We start from the raw sequence: 15,879 nt of genomic DNA on the forward strand, positions 1-15,879 counted from the left end.
TCTCCATGATGTAAATAATAAGTAAATCATTGATAATACCTATACACATATAATAACAGATATATTTAAACAGCTGATCTGGTTGTTAAAAAAGTATATATATATTGGTAATACAGATCAAATCGCAGTTTTAGTAGTTGATGTTTTATACAGACATCTCGTCAAACTAAAGTTAAAACAACCACAGCAGAAACAAATCACGGATGACAAATGAAAAAGACGTTCTATTTTTTAAATTTACAAACATTAAATATAATCTTTTTTTCTTTTCTTCTATAACTTCTTCGAATTCTTTCAAAAGTTTTTTTTTTCGATAGTAGTCTTTTCGAATGAACCAGAAATAAAACTTTGCGTCACACTGTCTGTTTCAACGAAGGCAATTTATCATAAGGCATTGATACGTTTATACTAATTTCGACTTCTAAAACATTTTTAAAATTCACTCAAATCATGATACTTATTTTTCCGTGCTCAAACCTATTCTACAGTGGATTACTTGAAATGGCTAAGTAACTCTTAACACGTGAGAAGAACATTGTTGGAAATGTGTTGTTGATATCAATTTCTCCGAAAGTGTTTCTACCAGAACGTCTGTAAGACAGAAATAATGTAAATAATATAATTATTTTTTAAGTAATTTATATCAGCTACCGCGTTAGGCGTGTTTCTAAAAATGTATAATATAATTATTAATATTATTATATTAACTTGTGTGTTATACTTCATTACGTAAATAATTAAAAAGTTTAAATGTATAATTTTAAATAATAGAAGTATCCCTGTATCTGGTTTTAAGAATACCGTACTAGATATCCACACTATTATAAAATAAATCGGAATACGGTTTCTTTTACGTGTATAAAAAATAGCCTAAAACAGAAAATATTTTGCTTGTACCTTTGATGCGTTTCAACCGTATAGCGTCGCCATTCCAACCGCGTGTTTGGTCTTTGAATGGAACCGCTCACTTTGAATTCCTGAAAATCGATTTTATTTATTTATTATACACCTTGTTATTGTACCAAGGCATTTTATTTTGATGGCAAGAATACAATTAGAATCAAGATACGTTTTTATGAAATAACAAGTAAGTGTTCATACCATATGGAATGTCTGATTGTAGCTGTTCTTATTAGAGTCTTGGCTTCTACATTTACGATATCGTTTCATTTTATTGTCGTACACCTTCAGATTTTCGCGTTGCATCACACACGTCATCTACAATAAGAAATGTTGTATTAGGCGTATTACTCTAGGAGCAGCTTGAACTCGAAGGACATCGCGAAACACAAATCACATAAGTATATGACTACATAAACAGAACGCTGAGCTCCGGAGATCAAATGGTTTATTTGTGGCTGCGACATGATCCGTTCCACGGCCCCTAACAGACACCGCGCGCCGCGGAGAATATGTACATATAACAGTACTGTTGGTATTTGTCGCAGTCAGACATAGGATCAACGAGTTCCTCATTGTTAAAATGACAATAAATGAGCGCTCACTGACTGAACCCAGGGGCCCCTGAGCTTATGGGGGCCCCTGAGCTTATGGGGGCCCCTGAGCAGTGCCCAGAGAAAAAAACAGGCATTAATATATGTCGGAAAAGGATAAAAAGGCCCGAGGTCTCCAATGTTGGAGGGCCACTTAGGGTAAACCACGGGCCTCAGTTCTCTTCGTTACGCCACTGAGTTATTATATATATTTTTTCTTTATTCTATTTTGTATATTATGTTTTTCAAAGGTGTTGTATATACACCTAAAGTAACATAAAGGAAATCCGATCGGCAATTTTCAGTGACATCATCGTGCTTCGCCATTTCCCTCTATTGTAAATCTATTATTGATTATTTAAACATTTCTTAGCAAGGATTGCAACAACATTATAACACATTTTAATATACACAGGAAAATATCCAAGGTTTTTCTGAATGGTAATGTAAGTATTTGTTTCTATCCATATATTTCATACTTGAGAATTATGTTTATATTGTTTAACGATATATTGTCCCCCTAAACATTTTTCTTTTTCAATTTTTTTGTTGAATATGCCATTTTAATGTCACATAAAACTGGATCGAAAAAAAAATTATTTTCCTGAAAAATGTAATTTAAAGCAAAAAATACTGTAAAATTGTCTGTCGTCAGACAATGGTTTTTAGTTAAAATTAACCATTTCGTTTGTCTTTTTATAAATGAAATAAATTTTGGGGTTTTTTTTTTTTACAGAAGTGAATAACTTTATTAAAACTGCAAAATGGCCTATTTAAAGTATGATTTTATTAATCTTCATTTTTCATGTTTTTTGGGGGACAATATATCTTTAACAGAAAACTGTGCAGCATACCAAATCCCCTATCATCTTATATTTGCCAACTTGGATCCCTTCAAAAGATGTCGTCTTTGAACGCAGTTTCATAACCATTATGCTTGGTTCCTCTGCTGTGGTCAGCATTATCACATGGCCTATTTGTAAACAACAAACATATTATTAGGCCTAATAATAATTTATTTTGAAGCTACACTTTTGAAACTGTGGCACACTACTTGAATGAAGGTGCGTCCAGAGGAAGTAAAATGAAAGAAAAAAAAGGCCTATTTACAAGGAAACTTATACTATAATAAATTATGTACAAAATATAAAAAAATAACATTAAAAATGTAATACAGGATTTAAAAACAAAGAACTAATCATTTTTATTGTTGCTTTCCCTTCTCTTTTCCCATGCCCTTTTGGTGAAACCTTTACAAAATACTTTTTACATTATTGCTCCAATTACACTAGTCTACTAATGCTACATTTACATTGCAGATAAATTGAAGGTCCTTACCATCTGGAAAAACCCGAAGATATCGGTAATACTCCACCAAATGAAATGGTTTGTAGAAGTGATCAAGACCAGCCTCACCAAAACGATAATACTGAATCTTACTAATATAGATACCATCAAAACGAAGGTGAGGCCGACGCACAAACATATCACGCCAGCTTGGAAATTCCTTGGTAAGCCATGCAGTCTTTCCCCATACTCTATAATTTAATATAGCCTTATTTAACTTTCTATATCAGTTTAAATGAGTCATACTGGAGTTTAGATTTCATTATTAAAAGGTTCAGATATTAAAAATATATATTATATATAGTAATATATCTAAAGGCAAAGTACTGACAAACTAACAAACGCTGTTTGTATCAGTGGCTGGATTTCAGAGATACAAATAGACAAAACAATCAAAAAGCTAAATCTATAAAGTAAAATAGCCAGAAAGAATCACAGAGAATAATCACCGCAGTTAATGAGAGTAATAAGAGAGAGGTTAGCAATATAAGGCAAACATGAACTGGCTGACTTTATTGGAATAAGGCAGACAAGTAATATAAAAAAGTATCCAATCCTATCCACCTTTGGCACGAAAGTCTCCATAGTTCCGGATCACGTGAACAAACATAAAATCCGTGACAAACACAGGAAAGTTGTTCCAGACTACGCAAGTCAAGTTCATCGCTAACAACCCATCTAAAGATGTAAAGAAGTAACTCAACAGGTAGGCTGGAAATGTGAGTTTCCTGAAAAAACAAGTTAACATTTTAAACTATCATTCTGAACTGAACATCTGTAGGGGAATGAGCTGTTGTAGCTCATTGTACTAAGCTTCAGCATTATGGGATAGGCAAGGCTGTAACAAGAGGTTAAAAACCTTGTCTACTTCATGCTGGCTACGGGCCTGGTAGGGTGGCCAGTTCCTTTCCACACTGCCATATCCACCCTAGTATTTTAACCAGGTACTTATTTACAGGGCTTAGACAAGCACAATTAAAGGTTTTATTTTTGGTAAAAACCCAACTGTACAGTAGGTTAATACAATTCAATACAAAATTGGTTATCATATCAGTTATGGGAAAAATGAGAACTGTGCTCATGTTTGGTTACAAGAGTTGTCAAAACACTCCTAGAAAGTAGGAAGCCTTTTCCCATTTTCCCCTGACTGTTATAGCATTAAACCCATGATTTAAATGAGGCCTATTATACAGGCACAATTCAGGGATTTAAATTCAGGGGCCTAGGATTGTTCAACCAACCTTTTGCTCACATTCAGGTTCACAATGGCTTTTGACATTATCTATTGTCATATTGTTAAGAGTGCTAATGATATTATCCACATCTTCCCCAATAGTATCCGTCCTAAAAGTTGTTGAAAATGAGAAAGAAATTATTAGAAATATGATACAGTACAGTATATGAATTGTGCTAGTTTTCAAATTCCATAGATTTAAGTTTAATATACTGGTGAAAATGCATCATGTGTTGACCATACATTAGCCAAGTTGATAATTTAAACTCTAATCAGGCTAAAGCACTGACTTCCAACATATATTACACTTACTCTTCATTCTCATCTTCACTTGAACATTCTATAAAAAAAAACACAATTATTATTGTCAAATCATGTATCCTGCTAAATACTTATATGAAAGCACACATGGCATGATTACTTACCTCCAGTTTGAAATTGAATTTTTGATTCAATATCAGGAACAAGCTTAATTGCTTGACTATAAAATGAGATTGCTGAAAATAAAAAAAAATTTTAAATTAATCAATATTGCTGCAGTCAGGCCATGACTACAGTCCTAAATCTCTGTCTACATGATCAAACTTTATGTAACAACAAATGTGATATGTCAATATGGACATGATGACATCATATCGCCACCATATTTCGGCATATCACACTTTTTTGTCAAACTAGTTCGATAGTGTAGACAGGGCTTAAGTGCCATTTTGCCATATGGGGTTGGCTTATATACTGATGCGAGTACAAAATGTACAAAGACTTCTTATTTGTCCTACCATCATACAGATGACCAACTCTTTCAGCAGCTACTCCTTCAAGAAACAGTTTTTCAGCCTGAAAATGAAATTATGATAAATTATTTTAAAATACTTTACCAATTTTACTTCAACTTTATAATAATCAAATAAAAATCAAAACCTAGAGAATTACTTCTTTACCTTTTGTTCTTTTGTAGATTCCTCGTGCTTCTTTTTTTCTTGTTCCTCATTCTCTTTCATCGTGTCTAAATTCAATTCTTCTTTCCATCTGTTCCTGAACTCTACTAACTGCTGCTCGACACTCACTTCTTCTTCATACTCTTCCTCTCTTTCATCATCATCTATCACTGGGATAATGAAATCTCTTTCACCCGACGACTTAAATCAAAATAGATACAATATTATTATATTATATAACATTCGCTCGTACATTTATATCATAAAAACGCTATATATGGTTGGGTATCATTTAATCAATCAATCAATCAATCAAGGTAGATAAAATGCCTAAGTAGGTGATTTTGGTAAGCATTTATTTACATGAATAATAATAATAAATAGTATTCCCACTAAAAATATACTCTAAGTAGGCTATCTACTAAATAAACGCATGATCCTGTAACGTTGTAAGCTAACTAACCCATACATACAACGTGGAATAGGCCTAGGGCCTACGCCTAGGCCTACATATGGTACTGTAGCACTAGGCCTAGCAGTAATAATTAGTAACACTAATAATAACATAGACGTACTACTGGCCTATATATTTAGGAAGGCTAAACAAGGTAGCCTAACCAGGGAGTAGTTTAATCTAATCAAGACGCCTACCCACCTTGTCTAGCTAGGATTCGGAAGCTTGTTGAGGGCCTACTCTCTAGCTAGTTTAGGCTAGGCCTAGGCCCTAGCTAGGCCTAGAGTAGAACTGTTATCAGAAAGCCGAATTACAAGGAAAATATATAAATTTATACGCACCATTGTACCTGCTTACTAATACGTTAAAAACAACACTCAAATAGAAAAATCACTGGTAGAATAACGAAGAACTGAGCTAAAATATTTAAGATATCTTGCAGCAGCCTCCATTTCTTTTCTTCCGATTGTTGTTGAAAGTTGTTATTGCAGGGCGCCCTCATTACTTTTATAGCAGCACAACCAAAACCATAGCATAAAAAACCATCGCCGGCTTTCTTAGATCTCACATCTATGACAATAGAGATATTGTAGTTCACTATCTTTATGCTTATGACCAAATCTTAAATTTAACATATGCGCGCGTCAAATCCTCATTTCAAGTAGGCTATCTTTTATCCTAGCATATACCATAGAGATATTATAGTGCTATATGCATGTACGCAATTGTTGTAGGCATAGAGATATTAGTGAACTATAATACCTCTATTATAGGCCGTATTCATTTTAGTCATTCTTACCGCAGCGGTAAAATAAAACTACTAAGTGTATCAAGTAAACTATTCAAGTTATTCCAAGTGAATCAAGTGAGAATTCTCAATAAATAGATCCCTAAAAGATACAATATCAAATATTTGGTAAAGAGAGTGCAATGAAAGGTGTAGCTAAGATGCTAGTTGACAAAAATGTGGTCAGTGCATGGGGATATTGGACTGGGCCCATCTGATCAATTAGGATTAAGGGAATTAATTCTGTTTGAATCATTTTAATTAATGGTTATTATTCTTTAAATCCATTAGTTAGAAAAGCGAATTGGTAATCTGCCAATGTGAGGTTAAATAAGCAGATATTACAGGATGTAATAAAATTAATATTCAAATTTAAAGTAAAAAATGGTAAAGAAATTAAAAAGCTATGTAGTCGGTCTGCTACGGCATATTATAGCCACAAGTTAGTTCATATGCAACAACAGGCCCGATGGCCGGCTACTGTATATTTAAGTAGGCCTACATAGTCAATGGTAAAGAAACTAAAAAGCTGTGTAGTAGGTCTGCTACGGCATATTATAGCCACAAGTTAGTTCATATGCAACAACAGGCCCGATGGCCGGCTACTGTATATCTAAGTAGGCCTACATAGTCAATGGTAAAGAAACTAAAAAGCTGTGTAGTAGGTCTGCTACAGCATATTATAGCCACAAGTTAGTTCATATGCAACAACAGGCCCGATGGCCGGCTACTGTATATCTAAGTAGGCCTACATAGTCCAATCATTACACTCAAACAACTCGATTTGTTCACAGTTTCTTGCATGTGAGGGAAAATGTTAAAGACCCACTGGCTCAGAGTTGGGCCTAGTAAGCCTACTAAATTGAAAACTATATTTAAACGCTTCAGGCGTGACCTATCCACAGAAAGCAGTTTGTTTCTCCGAGAAAAAAGCAATGATCCAAACAAAAAAAACCAACAAAATAGCCAACAGGTATAGGAATCATAAAGAAACACATTCCTCCCTCTGTTATCCCGTCATGCATTCAAGTTTAACTGAAACAATATTGACAAAAAAATTATGTCTACATCACTGAATGCATTGTACGAGGCGTGTAACCATCCATGCATAACCTGCTGACGAAATATTATATAATATCGATGAATTCCGTACTATGAGGCAACATGGAAGCGAAGAGAGATAATTGCTGATATGTTGAAATGGATAAGGATCAATTTGTCACAAACTGTACATTGCTGAAGCCAACATTATACATTAGTTTAAGAATTGACTGGAACTACATGTTACGTGGGCATACCAGTGGACAAGTAAGTTAGCCATGAGATTCGATGGGGTTTTTATAGGTTTTAGTCTCTTCAGAAATTGTCCAAACTGTTTTTGAATACATTTATAGACGGGTAAGAGATGATGTCTTTCAACAGGCAGATCATTGCTTCAACCACTCTTTGCGTAAAAAAAATGAATGTTGTATAAAAACTATAAGGTCTAGGCCTATTTGCTTTGACTTTGTTGCTAAACAAACAAAGACTATAACTATAGTGTGTAGGCCTACTCCCTATAGTGGCATGTTGCATTGTATGACAGCCCCTTTAGATCATGTGATTACACTCTTCTCTGTTTAGACCCAGCGCATTCAATTTGTCGAGAGAAAAGGAATTTTTAAATTTTTTGACAGTCCCCTTCAATTCTTCGGACTATTTTTTTAAACACTAGTCTCCAGACAATGTGTCTGTATCTCGACCATAGGCTAGACAACAGGGACCCATGTTTACTTTCTGCAGCTGTAATTGTTCCTTTCTCCTATCGAAGAAACTAGGCCTATGCATGGCAACAACCTCTGCCTATCCTAGGCCTTAATTACACATTATGCCATCACTTCATTGAATTTACTTTACTAATCTAGCTTTACAATACGATAAATAAAAAGAGGCTATAGTTGGCATTTATTATGTCTTGCTTTTAATCATAGGTAAGCATTGCTTAATTGAAAAAGGCTACTTTATTTATCAACCCAGTTTGTTTTAATTCATTTAAAAAATGGATTCATTTAAAAACTTTAAGAAAAAAATTAAACTATTTTACTTATTAATTTATAGTGGTCACTTATAAAGATACGTTTCACTAACATACTTTAAATTTAAATTTCAGCAAGATGGGGTTTCATTTTGATTGCATTACTCAGCCTTTGAGTAACATTTATGGACATTACGCCAGAGTAGTCTGTCGACATCCACTACCGTTTCTTCTTTTACCGATTGCCATCAGTCTAGGTCTGGGATCTGGGTGTTTACGAATTAAATTGTTCAACGACGCCGACTATTTATTTACACCAACAGACGCTGAATCTATAGAAAATAGGGATTATATTGATGATGTCTACAATGGTATACGTGAAAATGGAATGACAGTCAGCCGCCAGTCTACGTCCATTTCATACGGTCGAGTTATAATCGGCGGTGCTCAAAAACAGAATATCTTACAAACTGAAGAGTTCTTAGAAGTGATTCGAGTCCACGAAACCATTATGAACATCTCGATCCCGAATGCTGGTTCAGAATACACATTTAGTAATATTTGCCTCGCGTGGATGGGTAACTGTAAAAACAATGCAATACTAAAGATTTACAATTACGATGCCACGAGAGTACCGCAAATTAACATCAGCTACCCACTTACTGTCCTACAGACTGGAGAAATATTTGAAATCGGACAAAACTTAGGAGATGTGGAACTTGTCGGTGAAACTCAAATTGTAAAATCAACGAAGTATATAATGTTGTCGTACCATCTGGAGACATCTGACATCATCTCTGAACTTTGGGAGAAAGAGTTTCTAAAAGTTATGGAAGAATTTCATTCAGAAGTGATATACATCGCACGTGACACGTCATCGACACTTGAAGACGAATTTACGGCAGCTACCTTCAGTGTTGTGCCATTGATACCAGTTGCTTTCTTACTTATTGTGTCATTTTCGGTAATATCTTCAGCAACAATGGACTGGGTAGTGAATAAGCCTATTTTAACATTACTTGGTGTGATGTCTGCGATTCTTGCTGGTTTTGCTGCAAATGGACTTCTATTGTACATTGGAGTTAAATTCACTCCTATAAGTGCATTGACTCCACTCATTATTATGGGTAAGATTAATAATTATCTAAATATGATAGGCCTATAGTTATATTTAGTAGACATTTTATACAAAATAACCGTTTCTATAATCAAGTTTCAAAACAATTTAAAAGAACTATAATTTTTGCAAATTATATTACTGTACTAAACGGTATTTGTTTGAGAAATGATATCCCCTTTTTATTATTTCAGCTATTGGTATAGATGATGTGTATATATTGGTTGCTTCTTGGCGGAAAACGAATGTACGTTCATCGGTTGAAGATCGTTTATCAGAAACGTTAGCAGAAGCAGCATTGTCCATCACTATCACCTCACTTACAGATTTCCTTGCATTTGCTGTTGGTTGCACCAGCGTATTTCCAGGAATTGCCTATTTCTGTATTTACAATGCTGTTTCAATTGTATTTGTGTACATCTACGTTTTAACATTCTTTCTTTCGTGTATGGTGATAACAGGACGAAGAGAAGCTGGTAATAAACATTGTATTACTTGGAAAAGGGTCGTTCCCGTTGATGAAGCTCCTTCTTCACGTTACAGACTTTTCTGTGCTGGAGGTCCTTCTAAAAATTTAGAAAGCTCCGATTCATCTCACATTATGATGGCATTTTTTAGGGATTACGTTGGGCCAATAATGGGAAAACATTGGATAAAAATGGCTACACTTCTTGTGTACGTTATGTACATAGGTTTTTCAACGTGGGGTGTCACCCAACTAAAACAAGGATTAGATTCTCGAGATGTTGTTTTAAAAGATTCGTATCTTATTCGATTTCAAGATATAGAACAAAGTTCTTTTCAAACTTTTGGTCCCTTTATACAAATAGTTTTCACAGAGGAAATTGAGTATTGGAAACCTGATGTAACCAAAAACATCATGAATTTACATAAACATTTAGAAACTAGTAAATATGGGTTAAACTCCGAATACTTTACAGATTCCTGGATTCGGTCGTTTAACGAATACCTTTCCGTTACTGAACAGACAAGTTCTAACCGCACTATTTTTCTCAACATACTTCAAAATCATTTTCTTGTACAAAATCAGTTTAAACAATTCGAACTTGACATAGTATTTAACAAAGACAGAACAGGTATAACAAGCTCGCGGTTTTTAGTCGGTTCGATAAGACATCACGTGGGACTTGACACTTCAGAAGATGTGGAATTAATGGAGACTTTTAGAGAAATTGTTGCAGATTTTGAGTTTGAAACTTTTGCGTTTAGTACTTATTTTTTATTATATGACCAGTACAAAACTATTTTGCCAGCAACTCTTACCAATCTTGCAATTGCCTTGGTCGCTATGATGATTGTTTCTATTTTGTTTGTTCCAAAACCAATCTGCTCCATCTGGGTGGTTGTATCCATTGCTTCCATAGAGCTTGGAGTTTTAGGGTTTATGACATTTTGGGGAGTTCGTCTTGATACGGTTACAATGATTAATATTATTTTGTGTATAGGATTTAGTGTTGATTTTACAGCTCATATGTCGTACGTATACACAGTGTCCCCATTCCCATCTCGTAACGACAAGCTTATTGACGCGTACTATACAATCGGGATGCCGATCTCACAAGCTGCGATCTCTACCTTACTTGGTATCCTCGTGCTAGTTAATTCCCCAACTGGAATTTTTATTTCATTTTTCAAAACACTGTTTCTGGTTATAACAATAGGTTTAATTCATGGGTTGTTTTTTCTACCTGTGTTGTTATCACTTTCACCAATAGAAATGTTTGAATCTATGATAAAGAGTAAATCAGAAACTAAGATTAATAAGTCAAAAATGAATGGAAATTCAGAAGCAATAATGAATGACAACCACGGACATGTATATGGAGTAGATGAAATGAACACCCTTAAAATGTACAACATTGGATTAACCGAAAGGCCTGATACACAATCGATAGATTTAATTGATGCCACAAATCCAGCATTCACTGATACTTCAACCATTCTACATTTTACCACACCGACAGTTTTGGTATAAAGTAGACCTAAACATTACTTCATACGCCCCTCTCACTAAAGCTTTGTTTTCTAAGTTAGGTTCACACTAAGATTACAATTACGCAATGGAAATAATTTGACAAATCATGAACGGTCGTTCAATAGTACTTTTTTCGTGTACGAAAAAAAACTTATCGCGTTTGGACTGAAGTACATTTTTGAAGAGTAAATGTTCAATACCAATAGTATCTTTCTGTCCAAAACAATGCCCACATTTCTATAGTATTAAAAAATGAAACGGATTTTAGTTTAAATTAAGAAAATTAGTCTTAAATCAGAGTATGTAAGTATACCACCTGTAGACCATTTTTTATTACTTTTTGTATAATAATTCCTTTGTTACCAATAAAAGTATAATTTTATTTTCAATTATTTTAATTCATTGGCAATTATTTATTCCAGGAAAACATTCCATTCTAAATCGAATAATTAACAAAAAATGATGATGCATTAGGTCTATGTATGGAGTAGCCTACCATGCAGCTATGATTTGTATTGTATTTCTATTAAGCTCTGTCTACACTATCAAACTTTGCGTCGTTCAAAATTTGGGATTTAACGAGAAAATTTGACTTTTATACCCAATTTTAACGACCTTATGTCGTAAATTGACACGAAGCGTGACTGAAATTACGAGATGCCATTAGCGCCCGTTGAAAAATACATTAACAAATCTATACAACTTACGCTAATTAACTGTTTTGTAGAAAGACTTAAATGTAGTTTACAGAACATTATATAATAAAATACATAAACATATAAAGAAACCCAAATAAAACTATTTACAGATATGTGTCCAGATAAAAAAGGCCTTCCATAAAATAAAATGCGCCCTCACTCGTCACACTTTTATCGAACTTGTAAATGTTAACCTACTAGTACTTTAATCCCGGGACAATACATCTTGAATATACTCTCGCACAACAGGCCTATTGTTTATAGTACTGTACAACTTATTATACATTAAGTCCATATATATCATTTCGTACTCAAAAATGTTCTGAAACATAGACAACACAAGTAGAAATCATACAACATGTAAATAAACAGACTTTGTTATTTCTCCCTCTGTTATAATTATAACCCATGCATGTAAGCTTTTCAGAAAATATTGACAAACAATTTCTACATCACTGAATGCATTTTACGAGGCTTTTAACCATCCATGCATAACCTGCACATTTTATAGATATCATTGGAGTCCGTCCTTTGAGAAAAACCGAACATTTGTGTCACATTGCTGCTAAAGCCTACACGTATTAAGTTGAATTGCGTAGGTCTAGTACCAAACAGGACAGGTAGTAAGTAACCCTGTTGTATTGTTTTTATTTTTATTATGCAATATAATATGACAGCTTATGTTCATGTTACTTATTTACACCAAGGTGAGACCAAGTGAGATTGTTTTTTTTCTCTTTCTCAAAAAGAAAATCTCGTCAGAATTTAATGTATAAATTTAAATTTCAGCAAGATGGGTGTTAATTTTGATTGCATTACTCGGCCTTTGAGTAACATTTATGGGCAATACGCCAGAGTAGTTTGTCGACATCCACTACCGTTTCTTCTTTTACCGATCGTTTTCAGCCTAAGTCTGGGAACTGGTTGTTTACGAATTGAATTGTTCAACGACGTCGAGTTTTTATTTACACCAACAGACGCTGAATCTATAGAAAATAGGGATTATATTGATGATGTCTACAATAATAAACATGAAAATGGAAATGGAATGACAGTCAGCCGCCAGTCTATGCCCACTTGATACGGTCGAGTCATAATCGGTGGTAGTCAAAAACAGAATATCTTACAAACTAAAGAGTTCTTAGAAGTGATCAGAGTCCATGAAACCATTATGAACATCTCGATCAAGAGTGCTGGTTCAAAATACACATTTAGTAATATTTGCCTCGCGTGGATGGGTAACTGTGAAAACAATGCAATACTAGAGATATACAATTACGATGCCACGAGAGTACCGCTAATTGATATCAGCTACCCACTTACTGTCCTACAGACTGGAGAAATATTTGAAATCGGTAAAAACTTAGGAGGTGTGGAGCTTGTTGGTGAAACTACAATTGTGAAATCAACGAAGTATATAATGTTGTCGTACCATCTGGAGACGTCTGAAACCATCTCTGAACTTTGGGAGAAAGAGTTTCTAAAAGCCATGGAAAGATTTCACTCAGAATTGATATACATCGCACGTGACACGGCATCGACACTTTCAGATGAATTTACGGCAGCTACCTTCAGTGTTTTGCCATTGATACCAGTCGCCGGCCTACTCATTGTGTTATTTTCGTTGATATCTTCAGCAACAATGGACTGGGTAGTGAATAAACCTATTTTAACATTACTTGGTGTGCTGTCTGCCGTCCTTGCTGGTCTTGCAGCAAATGGACTTCTATTGTACTTTGACGTGATATTCACTCCTATAAGTGCATTGACGCCAATCATTATTATGGGTAAGATTAATAAATACCTAAATAGGATATAGGCCTAGTTATATTTAGTAGACATTTGATATACAAAATAACCGTTTCTATGATTGTGGTCAAAACAATTTGGATGAACTGTAATTGTTGCAAATTATATTACTGTACTAATCGGTATTCTTATGTTAACAAAATCGAAATGATATCCCTTTTTAATATTATTTCAGCTATTGGTATAGATGACGTGTATATATTGGTTGCTTCTTGGCGGAAAACAAATGTACGTTCATCGGTAGAAGATCGTTTATCAGAAACGTTAGCAGAAGCAGCATTGTCCATTTCTATCACCTCACTTACAGATTTCCTTGCATTTGCTGTTGGTTGTACTAGCGTATTTCCGGGAGTTGCCTATTTCTGTGTTTATAATGCTGTTTCAATTGTATTTGTGTACATCTACGTGTTAACATTCTTTCTTTCGTGTATGGTGATAACAGGACGAAGAGAAGCTGGTAATAAACATTGTATTACTTGGAAAAGGGTCGTTCCCGTTGATGAAGCTCCTTCTTCACGTTACAGACTTTTCTGTGCTGGAGGTCCTTCTAAAACTGTAGAAAGCTCCGATTCATCTCACATTATTATGGAATTTTTTAGGGATTACGTTGGGCCACTAATGGGAAAAACTTGGATGCAAATTGCTACACTTCTTGTGTATGTTATGTATATAGGTTTTTCAACGTGGGGTGTCAGCCAACTTAAACAAGGGTTAGATTTACGAGATATTGTTTTAAAAGATTCTTATCTGAAACAATTTCTAGATATAGAACAAAGTTATTTTCAAACTTTTGGTCCCTTTATACAAATAGTTTTCACAGAGGAAATTGAGTATTGGAAACCTGACGTAAACGAAAACATCATGAAATTACATAAACATTTAGAAACTAGTAAATATGGGTTAAATTCCGAATACTTTACAGATTCCTGGATTCGATCGTTTAACGAATACCTTTCCGTTACTGAACAGACAAGTTCTAACCGCACTATTTTTCTCGACATACTTCAAAATCAATTTCTTGTACAAAAAAAGTTTAAAGAATTTAAACTTGATATAGTATTTAACAAAGACAGAACACGTATAACAAGCTCGCGGTTTTTAATTGGTTCGATAAGACATCATGTCGGACTTGACACTTCAGAAGATGTGGAATTTATGAAGAATTTTAGAGAAATTGTTGCAGATTTTGAGTTTGAAACTTTTGCGTTTAGTACTTATTTTTTATTATATGACCAGTACAAAACTATTTTGCCGGCAACTCTTACCAATCTCGCAATTGCTTTAGTCGCTATGATGATTGTTTCTATTTTGTTTGTTCCAAAACCAATCTGCTCCATCTGGGTGGTTGTATCCATAGCTTCCATAGAGCTGGGAGTATTAGGGTTTATGACATTTTGGGGAGTTCGTCTTGATACTGTTACAATGATTAATATAATTTTGTGTATAGGGTTTAGTGTTGATTTTACAGCTCATATGTCGTACGTATACACAGTGTCTCCATTCCCATCTTGTAACGACAAGCTTATTGACGCGTACTATACAATCGGGATGCCGATCTCACAAGCCGCAATCTCTACCTTACTTGGTATCCTCGTGCTAGTTAATTCCCCAACTGGAATTTTTGTTTCATTTTTCAAAACACTGTTTCTAGTTATAACAATAGGTTTAATTCATGGGTTGTTTTTTCTACCTGTGGTTTTATCACTTTCTCCAATAGAAGTGTTTGAATCTATGATGAAGTGTAAATCAGAAACTAAGATTAATAAGTCAAAATTGAATGGCAATTCAGAAGCAATAATGAATAACAACCATGAACATGTAAATGGAATCGCAGATGAGAACGCCCATAAAATGGACAACATTGAATTAAACGAGTTTAAATTAACCGAAAGCCCCGATACACAATCGATAGATTTAATTGATGCCACAAATTCAGCATTCACTGATACTTCAACCATTCTACATTTTACCACACCGACAGTTTTGGTATAA

General features: G+C 34.4%; 3 protein-coding genes across 3 annotated transcripts; 2 read left to right on the plus strand and 1 right to left on the minus strand.

Moving 5' to 3' along the window:
• Positions 1-438: 438 nt before the first annotated feature.
• On the minus strand, positions 439-5,938 carry LOC144841201 (F-box only protein 9-like). Its single transcript, XM_078697448.1, has 12 exons — positions 5,808-5,938; positions 5,016-5,213; positions 4,854-4,911; positions 4,500-4,571; positions 4,387-4,414; positions 4,082-4,184; positions 3,405-3,568; positions 2,832-3,031; positions 2,348-2,466; positions 1,102-1,218; positions 898-977; positions 439-591 (listed from the first exon to the last, which is right to left on the minus strand). The coding sequence occupies exons 1-12, from the start codon at positions 5,808-5,810 to the stop codon at positions 483-485; spliced, it is 1,251 nt and encodes a 416-aa protein (XP_078553574.1). The 5' UTR covers positions 5,811-5,938; the 3' UTR covers positions 439-482.
• Positions 5,939-8,406: 2,468 nt separating this feature from the next.
• On the plus strand, positions 8,407-11,380 carry LOC144840847 (patched domain-containing protein 3-like). Its single transcript, XM_078696892.1, has 2 exons — positions 8,407-9,394; positions 9,579-11,380. Exons 1-2 carry the CDS (start codon positions 8,407-8,409, stop codon positions 11,378-11,380), a joined length of 2,790 nt encoding a protein of 929 aa, XP_078553018.1.
• A 1,869-nt stretch (positions 11,381-13,249) lies between these two features.
• Positions 13,250-15,879, plus strand: LOC144840848 (patched domain-containing protein 3-like). The gene is made up of 2 exons (XM_078696893.1): positions 13,250-13,865; positions 14,063-15,879. Exons 1-2 carry the CDS (start codon positions 13,250-13,252, stop codon positions 15,877-15,879), a joined length of 2,433 nt encoding a protein of 810 aa, XP_078553019.1.

This window comes from Antedon bifida, chromosome 4 (genome assembly GCF_963402885.1).
Source record: "Antedon bifida chromosome 4, ecAntBifi1.1, whole genome shotgun sequence".
Taxonomy (NCBI): domain Eukaryota; kingdom Metazoa; phylum Echinodermata; class Crinoidea; order Comatulida; family Antedonidae; genus Antedon; species Antedon bifida.